The sequence below is a fragment of the Psittacula echo genome (assembly GCF_963264785.1).
Source record: "Psittacula echo genome assembly, chromosome: 1".
NCBI classification, from domain to species: domain Eukaryota; kingdom Metazoa; phylum Chordata; class Aves; order Psittaciformes; family Psittacidae; genus Psittacula; species Psittacula echo.
This window is the reverse complement of record NC_137735.1, coordinates 106,942,858-106,965,388: the sequence shown is the minus strand read 5'-3', so window position 1 is coordinate 106,965,388 and position 22,531 is coordinate 106,942,858. Positions and strand designations below refer to the sequence as shown.

The 22,531-nt window shown below is 37.4% G+C and overlaps 1 protein-coding gene across 1 annotated transcript in view; it reads right to left on the bottom strand.

Annotated features, from left to right (window-relative positions):
- MPPED1 (metallophosphoesterase domain containing 1) overlaps positions 1-22,119 on the bottom strand; it is a gene marked incomplete at both ends in the record, with an annotated part of 46,158 nt that extends 24,039 nt beyond the window's left edge. The window contains 3 exons of the mRNA XM_080639202.1: positions 2,544-2,765; positions 16,638-16,823; positions 21,968-22,119. Of these exons, the coding sequence (XP_080495328.1) occupies positions 2,544-2,765; positions 16,638-16,823; positions 21,968-22,119 (560 nt within the window). The remainder of the gene's footprint in view (positions 1-2,543; positions 2,766-16,637; positions 16,824-21,967) is intronic.
- Positions 22,120-22,531: the final 412 nt, after the last annotated feature.

Genomic DNA, 22,531 nt, shown 5'->3' with positions numbered 1-22,531 from the left:
TTCTCATTAGAGTCAGGCATGGACAAAAACATGTACTGTAATTGGGAGTTCTACCATTAAACAATTCCATTCAAAAAGCTAGATGCACATTTTCAAGGCTGGAAAAGAAAATTATTTTAGGATACTAAACAAGCAACTGCATGAAATTTAGCTTTCTTACCAAGTTCTAAGATCTTAAAGAATCCTGAATATTGAAGTCTTGACTAAGTTCATATGCATTTTCCGAAGGACTGGCTTCATGATGCAAGGGCAAAAATAGATTCACCATGAAACGTTCACCAAAGTTCTGTAGTTTTTTAGAGATTACATTAGTATGACATAGAAAGAAACTGAGACTGATTTCACAGAGAGGCTATGACAAACCTCTTTTTTTCACAACGAATGAAATACGGAGCCAAAAAGAACTGCTAAAGAACTGTAGTGGTCAATAAGCACAGACTTGTACTACAGCCTTCAATACAGCAGGAAGCAAGTTTAACCTACACAAAATAGCTACTTCCTAAGTTTTCTGACTGGTGAGCTGGCTGATGTGACTTGGTTACTTCTGCATCTGCTGTTCTGATAGACTAATGAAGAGTGACTTAAATTATTGCTATTGCTGTTGCTGACTCTACTGGACATGACATCAGTTAGCATGGAAACTTCATTTGGCATTGCACAATAAAAAGCAGAAAAAAAAAGAGTTCGGCTGGAAGACTTTCATCAAGACTTTCTCCCATATGGAGCAAGCAAAGATCTTCAAAGGACCTTACAACACTCATCTTCCAGGACCATAAGGGGGTGGGAGATGATTTAGCAACACTGTGAAACATGTAGCGAGGAAGTTTAGATGCAACCTGAAGATGCATAGATGGAAAGCAATCTTTTTTCATACAGGAGAGGTCATGGCAGATAGCTTAGACAACTTGCGCAAAATGACAGGATTAGCGCACAAAGGGAATGCAATGCGGCAGATCCGATTTTACAGAAACATTATTTATGGGTTAGTGGGTGGACAAAAGTTTTCTCAACAGATTTTTACACATCGAATCATACACGGAGTTCAAATGGTTTCTTTAGCCTCTACTTAGTGCCACTTTCTAGATAATGTTTTGCTGTAATTTAATTTATCTAGACTTTAATGAGACTTTTGGTACTTTACTGCACGAAAATTATTACTGACACTGGAAATATGGTGCCTGGTTAAGAATATTGCAATGAAGATATGAAGTTGCCAGACATATTGTAAACAGAGCATAATTACAGTATATTTACAGTTGAACATCAAAATGGGAAGAGATGCCAAGTGGCATTTCTCAGAAGTTAATATTGGGACTGATACCATCTAATGTCTTCCCTAATAATTTGGAAAATGAAGTAAAGTGTACATTGATTGAATACACAGTAGACACTAGAGGAACATGAACTACAACACAGCAGGTGGGTGGATTGAAAAATACCCCCAGAACAATCTGGAGATCTAAGAGGAATAGAGAGAAGGGTGCATTTAAAAGGGAAGATATTTAATGCAGACAAATGTAGAATAATAATCTTAGAGAAAATTAACACCCATCTCAAGTAACCAAGTGGGAAAATGCCAATTTTCATTACAAAAAAAAAAAAAAAAAACAAACAAAAATCCAAGAGATTTCACAGTTTATTCACACTGAAAATTCACATTGGGGTATATGCATCAGGTTTGACAACTTGTTTGCTACATTCCAGCCTGATGTGATTTTAAAAGGAAGGGTAACAGATTCCCTTAAAAATCTGCCTTTTAAAATAAATTTTTACTTATTTTATATGTATAGCGAATGCTCATAAAAGACTCAATTTACAGTCCTGTTAGTGGAAGTAACACAATAGTAATGTAACTTAAGTAAGAGACACAGCAGCAGCACATACGAGGGCCAAGGTGGAGGTCAGGAAGCCAAAGCCCATCTGTCTCCAATACTGTCGAGGAATTCTAAGTGTTCACTCGATGCAACAGAGCAAAATCCATGAAATACTAGGTTGCCACTGTTTTGTTGACTTCAATTTAGAAGCTCAACTATGCCTTAAGGAAAGCTATTACTGTATTAAAGAAGTAAGATTTTGAGGGATATTAAAAAAAAATAAGGAGGCTTAAACAAATGCTGTAACAAGCTTGCTATGTTAAATGACTACTGTATACAGTAACGAAACAAATATTATCTGTAGGATGGAAATTGTCAAAAGAATATACCCTCTGCAATAAAATTAACCTGTAATTACATAAACTCACTAAGTATAGAAACATATTTTATGACACAAAAAAAACCTACACAGACTATGTTACAGAAGTTCTACTGGCTGAGAGTTAAAGAGCACACTATCTTTCTCCCATCATTATTTGGTTAACAATACCCATAGTACATTATTTTGTCACAGGAATGATTCATTATAAGAAAATATAAAAACTTTATCGAACTGAGTATTACTTTTCTTCCTAAGACAGCAATCCAAATATAGCTGATGCATACAAAATGGCTGATGTGATAGCAATCAATAATATTTTTTTTTGGTATGTTTAAAAACCTGCTTACCAAGGGGAGCCATATATTCTGAATCCCCTCACCGTCACTTCAGAGTCTTGAAGATAGATGCAGTTTGTTAGAAGAGACTGTACATTTTCATAGCTCTCTGGCTTCAGCTTAGAAACAGAGGGGAAATAGTAAAAGTCCTGCTTGATCAAGTCAGCCATGAATTCCTGGTCAAAGGTCAATTCATGATTTCCTGCTATCACAATCTTGTATTCATAGGGCAGGCTACCTAAAACAGTGAAAAGCAAACAAATTACGTGTTTTATGGAAAATCTGATAAAAGAAAACAGACAGACTCACAGACTATTATCAATTCCTATAATATGCTCACATACTGAAAACAACTGAGCATACCTCTTACTACGTTTTACTGCAATTCCTGGTGATTTCAGGTAAATGACATTACTGTCTTTTTCAGGGCACACTATGATTTAGCATACTTAGCATTAATGTGTTGAAATTACTTTCAACTCATCAACCTTAAAAACCAGTCTGCAGACTTCTGCTCTACTATTTACTTCTAGTTAATTGCCATTTGTGCTGCAAGTATCACTTACTGTGACAGTGATGATAACTCTTTGACAGAAATTAGGGTTCAAAGAAGATCAGCCGTAACGCTTCACAAAATAATGTCAGCTCTTCTCCCAGAGCTGTGGTCTTTATCCGCTTGTATTGAGAAGGTCTTACAGACTCAGAACTTGGGTCAGCCACAGAGGTCTGCTGCCCTCTTTGCCCTTTCAAATCAAGCCTTCAACCAAGATGGGGATGGGGTTTAGCTGTCAAAACTACACATCCCACAAAGAAGTCTTGCAGTTTGCCTCTATCCCATGTTTTTTCCTGCTCCATTTTCTCAGTGACTTCCTTAGATCCATGGACTATAATTTAAAGTGACTCATGTTCAAGAATATTTTACAACCTGTATTTAGTGAAAAACCTTACAACCTCCTGCTGACTGCAAGAATATACATGCCCACACATATGGGTTCTCCCTGAGAGCAGCACTGCAATAGGAACTTTCTACCTAACTCCACATTTGGTTATCAGCTGGATTCTGTCCTTGACAGCAGGCATCACCTGCCTCAAGAAACTCAACAGAAACCTTCTGAGTACATCTGAGAGGAAAAAAAGACAGAAACTGTGTAAAGCTGCATTCATTAGCTTCTGCACTGTTACTGTGTATCAGGATGAAGACAGTCAGAAAAGGAGACTGGGACCAGAAAGAAATATTTTCTTGAAAATGAGGCCCACTGTGCATAGCAGCAATCTTGTCATTTTGAACATGTATTGTTGATAACATAGAAATGACCACAACCATAACCTAGAGGTAGGATATTTACAGAAGGTAAACCACCAGCCAATATGCAGTGGCAAAAGTTGGTATGTATAGGACTTAAGAATAAAATGCAAGAGTGTAATTCAGAGTTACAGAAATAGAAAACAAAGAACAGTGCTAGCCCAGAGGAGATGCCACAAGGCTAAACTCATTATTCGCCATATGAAACGATCTGGGTAACTCTGAAGTGTAAGTTTCAGACACCTGGAACACCTGTATTAGGAAAATTGATTGTACATTTTCCAGTCTTTCCTGTGGATTTAATACATATGTGCCTTTAGAATATTTACTAACAGAAACTGTTTTCAGATATTTATAATTACATGTTGAATGCTGGAGATTCTTTTTTTTACTTGAAAGACTACCTGAGATGTACATTTTGTAATTTTTGCCTCTGAAATGCTTAGCATTTTGCAGATGTGCACTCTATCTCTACAAGTTTTCTGGATGTGCGCACATATACACACATAAGTTAAAAATGTTACTTAGCTGCTACAATATGTATGGGCATCTACACGCCTTAAAGCATTCTTGGGAAAAAGGAAAATAAAATCCTGAACACTGCAGTGCTGTTAATAATTCCATTTCTATTGTTTCATACATCTTTTCCAGCTCATCTGATCCATCCATCTAGCAGCCAAAAACCTGTATGAGCTTGTTATAGTTGTTGCTTCCACTAATGTATTTATGTCATGTTGCTGTCTGTGGGTGTTACTTAGGCAAATTAGCAAATTACTCTAAATGTACAGTTACATTTATTATAGTGGCGGCCAGAAGCGCTGCTGTAGTTACAGGTCTGTCAGCTTTTCAATTAACAACTGTGTTTTTGATGAGTTTGCAGCTCAAGGTTTGTTTTCTTTCATTCCGTACCAGGTGGCACCTTGCTAAACCCATTTCCCTCTTTTTGCCTCCACAACCTCTCTTTACCATTTAAATCTTTTTTTTTGTCTAACAGATATTTTTTGCTGCTCATGCAGGTTTTCATCGCTTCTTATAGCAATAGGAGACATGGTGGAATAGCTCACCTGACTGGAGAGATGCAATGGATGGACACAGGCTTATAACCTGTCTATCACACCTTTGAAAAGTCAGGGGGATTGGAGAAGTTTCCCTTGGCTGGAAAAAGGCAAATGTCCCACCCACCTTCAAGAAAGACAAGAAGGGGAATCTGAGAAACTACAGGCCACCAAGCTTCACATCAGACCTGGGAAAATTATGGAACACATCTCTCACAAAGTAATTTTCCAAGCAATGAAGATCAGGAAAGTGAATGGGAACAGCCATCAGTGATGGCTAAATCATACCTGACTAACACAACTGCCTTCTATGAGGAGATGACTGGCTCTGTGGTGAAGGGGGAGTACTGGATGCTGTTTGCCTTGATCTTAGCCTTTGACACAATCTCCTACAGCATCCTTATATCCAAACTACTAAGGTAAGGATGGATGATAAGGTGGGTCAAGTATCCTCTACAATACTGAGCTCAAAGGGCTAAAATCAGTGGCACAAAGTCCACTTGGAAGTAAGTCACTAGAGGTATCCCTCAGCTAGTGATGTTGAGACCAATACTACTTCCCTTCTTTACTAACAGCCTGGATAATCTGATGAAGTGCACTTTCAGCAAATTTGCGAGACAACACCAAATTACAGGTGAGGATACGCTGACCCACTCTGGAAGGCATGTGTGCTCTTCAGAAGAACCTCCAAAGGTTGGAAAAATGGGTTGACAGAAACCTCATAAATTTCATCAAAGGCAAATGCAAAGTCCTGCAATTGCATGCTCCTATGATGGAGTAACTTAATTCAACAAGGCACTGTGTGTCTTTGTGGCAAAACCAGACAACCATACTGTATTAGTTAACAGTGAAAACAGCTGAACAAAGGGAGTGATCTTTCTCCTCTATCTAGCACTTGTGAGATCAAGTCTGGAGTGCAGTGTCCAGTTCTGGGTTCCTCAGTAAAAGAAAACATATAGACAAACTGAAGGAAGTCCAGCAGACAGCCACCAAGATGGTTGGGGAATGTGGCATATGGAAAGAGGCTGAGATGTGAGTCTCTTCAGCCTAGAGAAGATGAAGACCTTACTGCTGCCTGCAACTACCTGATCTCAGGATACAGAGAAGTCAGAGCTAGGTTCTTCTCAGAGGTGCTCACAGATACAAGAGGCAACAGACACAAGTGGGAACACGGTATAAGGAAAGAATTTTACCATGAGGATGGCCAAAACATGGAATAGGTGCCAGAGCAGCTGTGAAATCTCCACTCTTCAAAACTCAACTGGACAAGGTTCTGAGCAGCCTGCTCTAACTAGGCCTGCTCCGAACAGGGGGTTGGACTCTATGACCTCCAGAGATACACTCCATCCTGTGTGATTCCGTGTTTCTACAAGTCTACACTGGAAAACTAACAGTAATTTTAAAGAACCTGCAATGTTGCAAGGAATTAAAAACTTATTTCATGTTGTGATTCTAATGGAACAAATCTATAGTGGGCAAGCAATTTAACAGGACTAGAGAGTATGTTCCATTAACTGGTATAAATTTCTCATACTATCCATTTAGCAGATGAGTAGGACTAAATACCCAACTGACGGCCAATTAACATTTGCTGCTAGTATATGGCTTTACTGGAGGGCAGGTAGCAAACTCAGTGTTAACAGAGGAGCTCTACGTATACAAAGATATTATAGAAAATTTACGGCTGTCACAGGAATTCTGCACACACATCCAGGACAAAACTCATTCCCCAGTAAAATTAAGGCATCAAGCATGTAAGAAATAGATCTGCCCTTCCGGAGTGCCAAGAAACACGTACAAGAACATACGCCACAGGAGTCAAAGATATATTTTTGAACCAAAAAAAAAAAAAAAAGGCAAAGTTATGAATTTGGGGGAAAGTGGTTTGTTTTTTTTTTTTTAACTTCTTATTTTGAGTAGCCAAAACAAGACAAGTGTTTTTCCTTGAAGACCAGGGAATTCCCTGTTCTTGGCACCTGAGAAGCTTCTCCTAAAGTATTTCTATAAGCTGGAGAGGAGCTAGAACTAGAATTGATTGAAAAAAATTTACCTTAACAGTATTCTATATTAAAATTATTAAAATACCACTAGGATGGAATGGGATATATTTGGAAATTCATGTACTGATTCTGACATTACCAAGTAAAGAAAATGAACCAAAATGTCAGTTTAAAATATCTGGGGGTGAATAAAAATTCCATTTCTAAGCAATTTTTTTTTTTTTTTAAATATGGGGGGTTTTCCTCCCATAATATCTAACTTGCAAGAAATTAAAATTATTTTCCTCCATAATCAACGTCTAGCCACCTCATCCTATTTGGATGTGGAATCAACAGAAATCTTTACACATCAAAATTTTGTCAGAAGTACACTGGCTCAAATTCAGTCCTGGGCTTTAGGGCTTTTAGGCCACATCCAGCTTTTGCCTTCTGCCAATTTGGAGTGAGGCTCCAAGCCACCATTTGCTTTCAGACTCTATCTTAACAAAGCATGAGAGATTTTTCCCTTCCTTTTCCTTCATCTATGTTACATGGTTTTTCATCTTTCCTGCTGCATTTTCCCCCTCCTCTCCTTTTTGTAATTTTCCCCTGTATGCAGAAAAATGCTGGAGACATTACCTTGCACTTAAATTAGCATTTTACCAAAGGGCTTTTTCTTTTTCTTACAGAAACAAAACTTGCAGAAGTACAGTGCTTCAGACTTCTGTATGCTTGTTTCTCAATATCCCTCTGAAAATGCCCAGCAGATTCAGAAGTTATTTGTGATATTCAGCAAAGTAAGTACCTCAAAGGTACTTATGTTCCCTTGAGCTTCCTCAATATGACTAAGAAGACTAATGCCCAATCTGAAGGAGAGGTTTCAAAGGAATGAGACACCTAAGGATCCACAGAAAGTCTAGGAGACAAAATCCATTAAGTCAGGCAGCAGTGGTTCTCCTCCCAGAACAACTAAGCAGACGAAGTTTCTGCCATAAATGCCCTAAATCAATGCAATTTATTATTTTTTGAGATTATCTTACTATCTTACTTTTTTGACAGCTACAGCAAGCCCTCCCGAGAAAGTTTCTTCACTTTTGTTGCTTAGTGTAAGAATCTGACAGCAGTTCTGGTAATATATAATGTATAAGAATATAGATGTTGTTCAGCTAATAACATCTTTGTTTATTCCCTTCATTACTGTAGATTGCTAATTAAGAAAATCAACTGAACATCTAATTTTTTGCATGTTTATGTACCAATTACAAAATTATTACAGCAATTCTTAACTTCTAAACTACAGTAGGCCCTTTTTATGGCAATCATAATTTTTACAAAATAACTTGAAATGCTGGGGAACCATTACTTGAACTACAAACTGCATAATGCGAAGCACTGAACAATGTGCCTCTGTCTGCTATTTCTCTGCATCTGAATTTGTTCAAAGCAGAATTCTGTGTGCTTAAAGGTTCACCCTGTTCTATCAGTCGTCTTCCCTGTAAACTAGATCAACACGAAAAATAATTCAAAAGCAAATGCATGATGTTTATACTCTGGGCTTGTCTGGTACTAAGAGGTTAGGCATCTTTATCAAACAGTAACCTCCTTTGCAGCTTAGAGCTGTTATCAACTTGCACCTTCACCAAGATAAATGCAAACTTGTACAAGCAGATGTGCTTTGCTTCTCTCCTGGTATTGTAGTGAGCAGAATTTTTAGCATTCATTAAAAGCAGAGACAATCATGTAAGTGCCCACTTAATGCTTTTTCCCTCTCATTTCAACCTTTTGGAATACAGCAGTGAGTGATATAGTAAAAAGACTGCATAACTGTCTCAGATTGCTTTTTAGCATCTCTTTGACAGTTCTGTGTTTAAACACTGGGGCTGATGTCTGGGAAATTCACATTAACATACTTTTTGTATGGTGTGTAATCTGGAATAACATTGTAAATGAACACTCCCTCCTAAGTCATCTGTAACCTGCTAGCTCTAGACATTCTTGCATTGTAAAAGCTAGTAATTATATCAAGCACTAAAACAGCAACCACATACAATACTGCTCACATTTACAAAACAGGATTTCTTAGTATAAATAGATAAAGGCAAATCAAACTAAAAAATACCTGATAATAGCCCAACTTAGGCTCTTTGATATACTGTGTTTTATATGCACACACACGCATGTACAATAATTGACCAAAATTACTTCTAAAGGAAAAATGGCTTCCTTTTATCCTGGTTTATTTAATTACCCTGTAATTATACAGAATGAACCCAGTGCATGTTGCAAACTAGGCCATTAGAGTGGCTGTAGGGAGCCAAACCAAAAGATTAGGTAGGTCTGTACCTTCTGTCCACTAGTGGTCAGTAACAGATGCCTAGAAAATTGTGCAACTGCAAGGTTTGCCTAGACTGAACCTTCCTTTGATATTGCCTTACATTATGGCAATAGATGGTTTGAAAACCCCCAACTATGTAAGCCACAGGGTCCATTTTAATAAATATTTTTTCTTTTTTATTTCCTAGAATAGTTGTAATCTTAATATACATTTCTGTGGAGATAAATTTCTACAACAGCTTTTCTGCCCTTTGGAATATTCTATTTCTGGTTTATAACATAAGTAACTGGGGAAAATGAAAGAAAAGAAGACAGAGAACTGTGTTAAAAAGTAACAATCAAAAATATTTCAGACTTCCTACATGGATCTTGCCGCGCACTGACACAGATTCCGATTCAGATCTTCAGATACCACAAAGGTGCTTTTAGTACCTCCCAGTCATCACCTTCTGGAAGAGAGGACTACAAAGAGCTGTGTCATGTCACTGTACAAGGTGCACAGCACTAATAACAGTATTTAATGTTTGTGTACAGTGCTTTGCAGTAGATGTTCAAAGTGCCGCACTGATGATAATTAATCCTCCAACACATTCATGTGGTAGGTGGATCAAGCATCATTTTCACAATTTTACAAGGGGGAACAATAAAGAGACTGTCAAGTCTGAAGACGACTAACCACAATTTAGTCGCTTGTGTTCCTCAGGCTCTTTCAAATATCTCCACCAGAGGCAATGACAATTCATGGAATCATACTCCAGATCTCTCAGTTCCCTGGTTGATCTCTGCCCGTCTGGGCCGCACTGCTTTCATAAAGCTGCACTTGTCTCCTAGTCTGGAATAAGACTGGGTGTTTTTACTCACATGTTATTTGGAGGGTCAGGGATCTCCATATTTATGAAAATCACAGGACATTTTTAGATAAGTCACCCCAGAGACTAAGAATCTTTAAGTTTGGCTACTTTCCACTCCACCAGTGGAAACAAGCAACTCCAGTATTAGTGCAAAGTGCAAGAAATCCCCCAAAAGCATACGCGTGTTTGGAAGCAGGAAATCAAGCGAAAATCTTTTAGCACCTATCACTCCTACAGCTTGTCACCACTAGTATGGGAGAAATACTTGGAGAACAGCTGTTCTGAGTCATCTTGCCAATACAGGGATGTAGTTTAAATATTCCCTGAGACGGCCAGCCAGTTTAGTGTTCAGAAGTCTTCAGGACCTACTAACTCCCCAGAACTGGAGAGTGTGTTGCGGTGCACTTTTCTGTGCTGTACTGTCTGAATCTTAGACGTACAAACGGATCTGAGCCACTGCACATTTAAGAAATGCAATAAAAACCAACACTTTTTTTAGTATGCCTAGTCTTTTAAAAATGACATCTGTTCTAAATCCCTACACAGCTCAATGTTTTTCACTGCATTTCCAAAGCCATTCTTTTGTAAATAGATAATTAGTACTTAAATACTTCTTTCAAAGGGTTTCCACATTAACATAAAAATAGTGTAATTACCGATGGTCAAAATGGCATGACTACAATTTATAAATTCTAATTTCTTTTGCTGCTTGGAAGATTACTTTTTTCTTCTTCAACACAATTTTTATCTGTTTTAAATATATTATTGAACCTAAAAATATAACATACCTGTTAAAAGAGAAAGAAAAATCGCTGCCATCATTTTGCAAGATTGAACAGTAAAGCTAAGCCTAGTATTTCAGGCTTTTCCGAAGAGCTTTTATTTTTTGCCAAGAGCTTAAAAGTAGGGATGATGTTTATTGACAAAAATTAGCTGATTTTCTTCTATAACCTAATACTAGAAAAAGGTAATTCTAGTAGTGCTATTTACTATAGCTGGGATGGCATCTTCAGACTAAAATACTTTTTAGTCTGAAATAAAAAAATATCCCCTGAGCTGACTCTGCCTAGGTCAATTCCTGAAGTGCATGTCAAATAATTTAATCTAGGGTTTTTGTGTGTCTACGATATACAGGTAAAATTAACATTTTCAGGAAAATACTCTAAAGAGCTAATTACTGTTTTCCATGACAATGCAAAGCCACCTTCTATTTTTTTTATTTCAAATTTAGCTTCAACTTGAATTTCAAATAGGAAAACTGTCTTTGACACTGGAAAATCTCAAGCAAACATACTGAAACAATGGATATCATAAAATGTGTTGTTTAAGTAATCTTTTCAAACCATGCACAGAAGAGAATTCAGAGATAGAATACAAAAGCATGTGTTGCAGCTTACATCACAGATTGGCTATTTAGTCAAATTTCCAGGAAAGTAACCCAGAAGCTCAAAGTGACAGTGGGTCCTGGAGCATACACAATTTGGAAATGATATTACAGACTTGAGCAAGGGGAATTACATGAGCAACTGAGCCAAGCAGGCTATTTCCAGTGCCAACAATATGGGAGATGAAAAATAGACATGATTTTGGAGTCATTATTTGATGAGTGCACTAAAGCAGGACATGTGTCTTTGTATTTGTCCTACAACACATTTGATTTATATGCAGGTAGGGAATAAACAACAAAACCAAAAATAATGAAAAAGCTGAGCACAAGGATAGCTACAGTGCACAGTCAGCCTGATATATCTTATGACATAATCTACCTTATCTAACCTTGATTGCACAGAATCACAGAATTACTTGGGTTGGAAGGGACCTTTAAATATGATCTAGTTCCAACCCCCCTGCCATGGGCAGGGACACCTTCCACTAGACCAGGTTGCTCAAAGGCCCATCCAACCTGGCCTTGAACATTTTCAATGATGGGACATCCACAACTTCTCTGGGCAACCTGTTTCAATGCCTCACCACCCTCATTGTAAAATATTATTTCCTTATAGCCAATCTAAATCTCCCCTTTTTCAGTTTAAAACTGCTACCTATTGTCCTATCACTACATGCCCTTGTAAGATGTCCTTCTCCAGATTTCTTATAAGCCCTCTTTAGGTAATGAAAGCCTGCAGTAAGGTCTCCCCTGAGCCTTCTCTTCTCCAGGCTGAACAAGCCCAACTGTCTCAGCTTGTTGTCATAGGAGAGGTGCTCCAGCCCTCTGCTTACTTTCATGGCTCTCCTCTGGACCTGCTCTAGCACATCCATGTATTGAGAAACAATTCCCCAGAATTATTTTTGGATGTTTAAAGGGATGTCATTAAAATCTCCTGGACATACTGGAAAATTAGCATGTGTTCAAAGCTGTCATACCATGCATCCTTATAATGTCATTAGAAAGTTTCACTGGCTTCATGCCCTTCCATACAGCCCTACCATAATACATACTTAATACTTCAGTTTTTTCTCATTCTCCAAAATTGGATTTTCAAATTTGGAAGAAAAATAGTCAGAGAGGAAAGTATGTAAAAAAGGTAAAAAGTAAAATATAAGAACAGGAGAAAGGTTAATTCATAAAAAGAAGGGACGGAAATTATCAGGTTGGCACCACTGTCAAGCTTTGTAAACTGACTGTTCATCCCTGTTTCCCCTATTTTTCTAAGCTATTCTGAATAAGGACAGCAAAATAGAAAACTGACTTGCAAAAGTATATCATGATACTGCATGACTGGGCAATAAGATGACAGATGAAACTGAATATAAATTTATGCAGAATAATTCAAGTGCAGGAAAATATATACCAACTACAGATACACACTGATGGGCTCTGAACTAGGTATTACCATTCAGGGAAGAGTTCATAGAGTTATAACAGGCAGTTTTATGAAAATGCCATCTCATTGTTCAGTCACAGTCAAAAATAAAAACAGAATAATCCACAACACTAGAGAGGAAAAGAGAACAACCTAGGAAATTTCATTATGCCAGGGGATAAATCTGTGGTGTTCTCAGCTCATATGCAGCTCTGGTCTCACTGTTTTTAAAAGGATATAGAACAAAAGGGTACAAAGAGTGACACACATGATCAAAGGCATTTAAGGGCTTCTAAACAGGCTTCAGACTGAAAAATATCTTAAGGGCAGATATTGGAAGAGCCTATATTCTCAGGCAGAATGAAAAATGAAATTATTCACTTTTCTCTTCCAGTATCAGGAAACACATTATGACACTAGTAAGTGACAGGTTCAAAATAAGCACAGTACTTCACGCAAACATAGAATCATAGATCGGTTTGGGTTGGAAGGGAGCTTAAAGATCATCTGGTTTCAACCCCCTGCCATGTGCAGGGACACCTTCATGGAACTCTGATGTAAAACTGTCGGCACTCAAAATCTGCATAGATCCAAAAGGCAATTAAAAAACTAAGAAGAAAGTTCTGTATATTGAAAACAAAGTAATGCTGTGGCTCAGGAAGTCCTTGGACTGCCTACTAGAGAAAGCTGACAAAATATGCACATCCAGTTATCACCAGCGTTTCATCTCCTCCATAGAGTTAGGCATCTATCTAGCCTTAGTAAAACCTCAAATTACTCCCTGGGAAGCAGGGGGGAGGGGGAAGAAAAGTGAAAGAAAAGAACAAATTACCAAAAAGAACAAAGTGAAATTAAATGGAGGGCTTTAGGGGTCAGATGATAAAAAATACAAAGCTAAGTAACTAAGGGGCAGACAAAGCAGAGCACCTTAGCTGCTAGCTACAGTTGAAGACAATACAGTGCTAGAGATATATATCATCTGAGCTGGTATAGGCCTTCCTGTGTACCCACATACAGTTAGCCTAAAAAAGAGAGAACATATTTTAGGGTATGACTCAGCAAGCCAACGTGCCTCTATTAGCACAACACTTGAGCATGTGGTCGATATAGCCATAAGGTCCATGGAAGTTAATGATGTTAATGTAAAACATACTTTGCATCAGACAGAAACAGAAATTTTATGTACAGCAGAAAGATAAAATCTGAGCTTGCTGAAGGGCCTACTGAAAAGATGGAATAGGCTGATAGATAAGAGTGGCACAGACTCAAGAGGATCCAACAGAACAGAAAGCTAAAAGGTAGGAATCAATGCTACACATAAAGATATGGAGGAAAAGGAGTAGCAGGATACTAATCTAGTGCCCAAGAGGAAGCTGAGATCAAGGGGAAGTGTAACAAGCAAATATTCTAGCATTTACAGGGCATAAACAGAGTTATAGTTTAATGGTGGCAGAAGACACAGATTTGACACAGAACAAAATAAGTGGGAAGCTGACCCCTGTGCTATGGGATGAAGGAACAGAGAGCGAAATTTGGTGGCAGCAAGTTAAGAATGATGCTGGAGGTAAAAGTCCGTGCCAGAGTCTGTCAATTGCTTTCTCACGAAACTAGTCAAATGTTAAGACAAGGAAGAAGGAAAAGGTTGGATAAGCTGTGGGAGTTGCAAAATCATGGAAGGTACTGGAAGCAGCTATCTAGAAAAATCAAAACTGTTGCAGACTAGTGCCTTTCACAAGATGCACAGCTAGAAAAATATTTTTTAATTTCTTCTTCTCAAAGAGAACACTTTAACCCTACTACCATTTACTATAGATTTTGCAAACACTCAGGGTATTGTAGTGTTGCTAAATTGTTCATTAAAAAAAAAAAAATAAAAAAGCTAAAGCTTCCATTTTGAATTCTGACTACTATTTAAATAAATAGTTTACAGTTCTGAACTGGAACAAAACTTTAAATGCAGCTGATGAAACCTACATCGTGATGGAAAACTATTTTTCTATTGGATCTTCCAGAATGAATTTAGAAAATAAGTTAAACTTCCCCTTTCTTCAAATTGCCAAGAAACTGAAAAACATCTGATTTGTTAAATTTGTATATCTCAAAGATGCTCTTGCAAAAATATAGCTGAAGCCACGAAGATCGCCTTTTCCCAAACTGCATGAGCTACCATGAAGTTGGAACATGCCTGTGAAGTCAGAAAATGAAACCTCCTTTTGGAATAAAAATGATGAAGAGACCATCATAGAAATGCCTTGGGAAATCTCTCTGCCACACTGAGAGTCTTTCAGCTTACGGACTTCTTCAGAACACTGTACAGATGTGACCAGCAGGGAGGCAGATGGAGAACAATGGAGACAAAAACTGTGCAGCAAGTGTAGCTGTGTGTAGCCATCATCCTTACTTGCTAACAATATCCCAAAGCACTTTTCTTCCCACACTAGCAGATAAATAAAATGGGTATTATTTAGAAGGGCTAACCATATGGTTTGTGTAATCTTTATATGCTATTTTCAGTACATTATTATACTACATGATAGAGATCTACAGAACAGGATTAAAATTTGTTTTCTGTTTTACAACCAACCTGTTCCATTTGGATACCATTCTATGATTCAATGATACAGAGACAGAGGTGAGGGCACTATACCAGAGTGTATTACTTCTACATGCTGTCTCTACCTTAATACTCTTAGAACAATGCAATTGTTCCATGTGAGGCATATTATTGGTTTCCCAAGGTCAAACAGGTATTTATTAGCCTTGCTGATAATTATTTGTTAGCAAATATTTGATTAAATTGTAAAGTCTTGACTTTTTTTTATATTCCATTTCAGCCTACATGTATCTGTCTGCTTCGTGCCTTCCCAATGTAGAATGCTGTAATATGGAGCAATAAAAAAAACCTTAAAGATAGGAATAATGCAAAAATATCAACTACAGGAAAGAAAATAAACCTAAACCCTGAAATCTGTTAGTCATAAACTGTGTCCTCTCTCTCAGCCACTTCTTTCTTCCCTCTCACTCTTTTTTTGATAATGAAGCATCAGAATCCAGAAGCCATTTTCATTAAATTAAGGTATCCACACTGCTGTAGGAACAATACAGATCAGGGTTTTTGTCTGGGTATGTTTTCCCATTTTCACTGTCATTTTTTTTTTTTTTTGCATATACAAAATGTTGCAGAAGCACATGTAAATCACCAGTCTCTTGCCCAGTGGAACAGAATTTCAGTTACCAATGCCAACAGTTGCCTACAGAAGGCATCTACATCTGGTCTGCTACATCCAAGACAGCAACTACCGGCACACGTTTTGCTTTGTTTGGAATTCATCACCGTGGTGCAGCTGAGCCTCAGATAAAAAAAACCCAACTATGAGCCTCCAGGGTTAAACAGACAAATGTTTTCAGTCACAACAACTTTTTTTGGGAGGGAAGCAAAGCCGTAACAATGTATGTAAGAGGTTTTATGTAAATCATTAAAGGCCTTCTGACTTAAATTGTTGCTAACACCAAGAAGTTGCTTAATGTACACTTGAGAGTGTGAAGGCAGAACAGATGAATTGTCTCACAAATCTTACTTGCTCAGTTGGATAAATGCAAAAATATTTGTAAAAAAAAAAAAAAAGAAAAAAAATCTGACTCCTGCTCACTGCCATTGAAATTTAACAGTCTAATTAATATTCATCATTTCTGAGTGCATGATGGCTTCTACTGAGAGGCAGAAGGGGCAGATACAATCAGTAAACAAATTTACTGTCAAATCCACACAGAATTCAATACCTACCTAGCCACTCGTTGAATTTTTTTACTTCACTAGGAAGTCCCAGCTCAGTAAAATCACCAGCATGTATTAACACATCTCCATATGGCATTTGGATGGGATCAGTTCTTGAGTGAGTATCAGAAATACAGACAAATCGTGTATATCCCGGAGGTTTGGGAGCATCATGGGGCACTGGATCAACCCTGTAGGAAATGCATCATAACAAGGTTATAAAGTACTTATGTACTTCTTAGTGTCTACTTTGCAAATCTAATACTACTTTTTACCTTTACAAAAGATTACACAGACTTCTAGATCTGGCTGATGGAAGGGATTTATTAAAACAAACCTAACACTAATGGGAGGTGTAAAAATTCTTGATGTTCACATCACAACATTTTCAGTATTTGTTGGGTAGACGGATTAATTTAAAGAGAATAAGGAAAAAAACCTGGACTATGGCAGTTACTCTGACAAAATACAAATAAATCAAAGGCATCACCAGTTTCAAAGGAACACTTACTATCTCGTTTCATTGTTTAAATACGATTACACAGTATACAGGGAAAAGATTTATTTTAGATACATAAATACATTTCAATGTATTTTTTCTAATTATAACTTTTTTTCCCTGCGAATTATGTAACTCCAGCAAATTTAATTAACACATTTTGGAGCTATGTTTCAGTGTGTTAACGCAAAGCAACACAAGAACTCTCCTTACGACAACTGCAAATGTACATTCGAGTCTGACTATTCTCAGGATTAATGTGGCAACTTTCTGGGCCTAATTATACTAAAAGAAATCAGATGCTGTGAGGGGTGAGGTTGCATTGTTCAGAGCCCAATCTCGATATTCAAAACTGAGGAAACTAAAAGATCTGACCCAGTTTGATGAGACTTATGGTTTAGAAGACGAAAGCAGAGAACACTTCTCTGTTATATGAGGAATACTTATTTTCAACTTAGTTTTTTTACCCTCAATCCATATTTTGTTAAAATATATAGAAGCAAATGCATCTATACGCAGCTATACCGTATCTGCTACTCCAGTTAGAGAATTCTGGTGGAATAAAATTTAAATGCCAGAGATGCAAAGAGTTATATTTATGTCGCCTGAAAACAGAGAATTGTTACGAATTGTTTTACCTTTCCAAAATATATTTTGAAAGGACAAATAAAATTAGTTTGGTTCAGTGTTGCAGGATATGTTAATATATATCCTTATTCCTTGCTGGTTGGGCTTCAGTTCAGGAGCTTACTTTTATATAAACTCAGAATAAAAGTTAGAGATCTTTGCTATTAATACTACCTGTTTATTTGGAAAATTTTCAAAAGGCATTTTATTACTTGAAAGACATAAGATAATAATCTTTATAATCACATAATCTTTTCTCCAAGTCAAAGAATTCTGTGAAATTTATAGGCTGGTACACTGAGGTGGTTTTGGCAACTCCATGAGATTAGTAAGAGAGTGAGGAATAAATCTAAAACCTTTAAACCTTACTAAATATAGAGAAAGTTCTTAGCATTTTCCACAATATAACTACACAACTAGAGTATGAACAAATTATTTTATACCAGTCTTTCCTATACCTTTTTAGGAAGAAGAAATGTTGGGTTTTCTACAGCAGTACTGGAGAAACAGCTTTTTAGCACAAGTACCTTGGAGTTGCCTTTTTGAAGTTCCAGGTTTTGAGCAGAAAGTAACCAAACAGTAGGTAAGGAGAAAAACCAGCTGTGATCAAATCATACCTAAAGAATACCCAGCAGTATATATATGCTAGTGGAATATGCAAGCAAGCACGTACTTCAAGTTGTAAAACTTGGCTTACAAACAGTGGAATATTTGGATTTGAGAGAACAGCTGCAAACACTATGTGTAAGGCTGAGGGAGTATGCATGTTGCAAGAGAACAACAAGCACATGTAGAAGGGCAAGTGAAAAAAAGTGTTAGATGCAGGAGGAGTTAGGCATAGGAGGTCACAACCTCAACTGTGCAGCTGCATTACTGCCATCATGTGTTAAAAAAACCTCTGTTTTGGAGGGAAGAGAGCTGCCATAGAGAAAGTTCCATGGGTGGTTAGAGGAAATAGCAGGGCTGCAAAGGAATATACATGGCGAATGGTGGGGTTTAGACTAGTGAGTGAGACTTGTCAGAAGGTGTGAAGGGTAATGCAGTCAGCTCATGAAGTTCCTCCACAAAATGAACTGTGATGGCTAGATAAAATGATGAGATGCTGACCCTGGCTATCACTGCTGCCATTTAAGCTAAAAAGATTAAACATCAGTCCAGTAAACAAATTTCTGATTATTGTTCTTGGTGTCCACCATGTGAGTTACGGGTCGTAATAGTAAGCCAGCTCTAAATTATGCTTACTACCTTGGAACAACCTAACTATATGGACTGGTCTAAAATACAACTTTTTGACTCTTCATGGTAGGGTAGCCTTTAAAGCTCGTACTACTCCTTCAGAAATCTGTTGAAGCTCAGCACAGCAGGAAGTTGGGTGTTGTGGAGTAGCACGCATTTCACATGTTGCTCCTCTGAGGCTGAATGGAAAAAACAACAGACTTACCATGGCAACCCATGCAGTACATAATATACATGCTTTTTCTTACAGTTTGAATGGAGATGGGGAAGATATGGACAGCATGTTCCTGGCTGCTGAAGTATATATAACTTTCAAAACCTGTGCAATGGGCCAGGTAATTTTCATGGGGAAAAAAGCATCAATACAAAAGAAAAAAAAAAAAAAAACAACAAATGAGATGCAGATTTTTCACATGGAAGTGATATACACACACTGAGGCCATATATAGGTAAAAACATATGTCAGGTTTCACAAGCACATCGAAGTTGTATTACTGGAAATAATTTCTGAAGGCTCCATCCCCATATTCTGGTGTAATGCATTCCCACAGCAGCTGTCACACCAACACCCAATGCACTGCTTGCAGCATGAGCAGAGGAATAAAGATCTGGTGATTATTTCTGTGCAAATGCTTTTGCTTTTCTTTAAACCAGTATGAAAACTTGTAGAGAAATGGAAAAGCGAAGTCGAAAAATCTCAGACCAAAACCACTGCCAGAGGTTAGTTTATACATTAGGTTTCAGTGGTTTCACAAAGGAGCAAGACAGGAACTTCCCAGAAACAAGGGATGGACTTGAAAACACTGCCAGAATTTACTACCCTTGTCAGTGACAACCCAATCATTGCACAAGCACAGGTATGCCAGACCAAGATGGGACTATGCACGGGTTTTCAGCACGTTATGGGTGCTAAGAAGTGAAACAAGAAATACAGAACTGCACAAAGGACCAAGGAAAAGCTGCAAGATTGAATTCAGAAGGAGCACAAAGAAAAAAAAATGTAGTTTAAGTAGTTTACTATGAGTTCATATGTTAACAAGTCTGTGAAATCTGTTTATGATTGACTGCAACATCACTTATATAATGATATTTGGAACTACACACAAAGACACTGCAAAGCCCTCACCTCTTTGAAGTCAGTGACAAAACTTGCATGGACTAAAGGAGGGCTAAGATTTCACCCATAACAATCATGTGAATAAAAGGTGCTTTTGTTACACTTTTTATGTCTACTTCTCCCTTCTTTGTTATTATTCTATTCATTGGTAGGAGGCAAAAGCAATCCTGCTGGTATTCAGAAACATTACTCACAATTTCTGTACCAAGAAGAAGAGGTCACATTGTGGTTAAATGTTCAATTGATTTAGCCTGTTCTTCTAGTTGTACAAGCTTCTTCAATAGTATTAAGCATTTATGAGAGATTGCTAAACTCTTCTGAGGATCCATTTTCTACAGATAGCTTATTTTCAACTACTTGCTTAGGTGCTGAACTTCTATGATGTAGTTGACTGTCTAAGCCCTCCAATAATACGATTTGGTACTGGTTAGAAGTTGTAACAGTATATAGTTGAGTACCAAGTGGATACTAGTAAATAACTTATTTTCAGCCCAGTAAGAAACATTCAGCTTTTAAGACCAGTGAACAAATTCATGAGCACCCAGGAACTGTCTGAATATTCACAAATAGCTAAGCCTCAACAAATAAAGCAACCTGCATTTGGCATTTTCATTTGTAAAAGTATTTCTGAACCCACATTTGTTTGTTTGTACTTTTGCTACCATTTGCCAGCTCTGTAAACAAAAGATGTTTCCCAGTGCTAACACTTCACTCATTTTACTGTTTGCATTCCAGTAGTATCTAAAAAAAAAAACAGCACAGACCATAAGCTAATACACTGCCCCCAAAACCTGAGTGTTTGCTCACTACCCTGATATATATGTCAATCTTAAGATTTTTTTTTTTATTAAAGAATCTCATTTGTGCCAAAGAATGTACATAAGCATTCACTAAATAGACACAGAATTCAAACAGTCATAACTGACGAGTTTTTTAGCTATAGAAACCATGGCCTGTGTTTGTAAATTATCAGATCATATTTAACACCAAGAATGTGAATGAAGTGATTTTTTATCAGTCTTCCTAAAGCAAACAAAAGTTTCCATCAAAAAAAATTAAAAGCCAGCCTTCTGATCTAAAGATAAGGCTGCTTCGCTCTATAATAAACACAAAAAAATGGTGCATTTTTATTCCCTATAAAAATATTTTACAGTAGATCTTTATACTTATTTGTAATAGCTTTACTGTTTTGCTCTTCCTTCAGGCTTTAAAGTTTATGGCAGGTTTCATTTTGTAATTATAATTCTCCACTTTACATTACAAGTAAATCATTTAGAGTAGTTAATTTTACTGATGTTGTCATTATATAAGAAGTCAGAAACAAACACATTATTTTAATTACTCTTTAAGTACTTGGCATCTTCAGCCCATCAGTATGAAAGTAAGTTTTCGGATGGGTGCCCACACTATTTTATTTATTGATGTGATTTTTCCCTTGTACGTAGCTGCAATATAACTAACCAAACAGTATGTGTTGTACAGAGACAGGATGGTATTTTCATCAGCTCTTTACATCAATAAGTGAGTGCACAATGCAAACAAACATTATCAAGATCACAGAAAATATCCTCGTAGCATCTCTCATCTTATTACCACTGTTTGTTGTTTTTCTTTTTAATACATTAAGTATTACGTATTAAAGTAATGCTAGCTGAGTGATCTTTCTCCCATCCTTTAGCAAGGTACTTATGCTTTCCAAAAGGACTGATTTTGTATCATTACAGTAATTATTATAAGAAAGGCAGCAAAATGGTGTTCTTTGAATTCTTTTTGACTGGTCCATCAAATACCACATCGACAAGGCCATAACAATTCAGAAGGCTGTGCTAGAGCAATAACAAAACTATAATACTTACATTTGCACATGTGGGGGCTGGAAACGTCCCTGGTTAATGTTGTAGAACGTGAAAGCCTGTGTGGGGTTGGAGCTGTACTCATCCACTTCAATTATGAGTCTACTGTGCTGATGCCTTCTAGCTGCCATAATGTGCGACTGGGAGAAAGCCATGCTTGCACTGCGTAGTTCGGCTTTTTCAGGCAATCATAACTGCTATCTTCCTACATCGACAGAAGTAGACCATGACATCTCCTTACCTAATCAGCACACTCCCCTTGAAAAACCTAAAAGCAGATTGAAGAGAAGGAGCATAACTGTTTGACAGTTAATATGTTTGGAATTGCTTTATTTAATATGAAATAAAGATGAAGGGAGGATATTGAGGGGTGAAGACACACAGCTCCAAGAACTCATCACAAACCTTTCCAACCCAGCAATTTGATGACCATACTTTAACTGTGGGTGGGAAGCAGGGTGAGGAAGTAAACTTGCTAAAGAGCACAGGGGCAACTTGATCAAGTATTTCAGACATTTAATACAAAACTTAAAGACATGGCAGTCATTCAGAATGGTGTGTCAAATA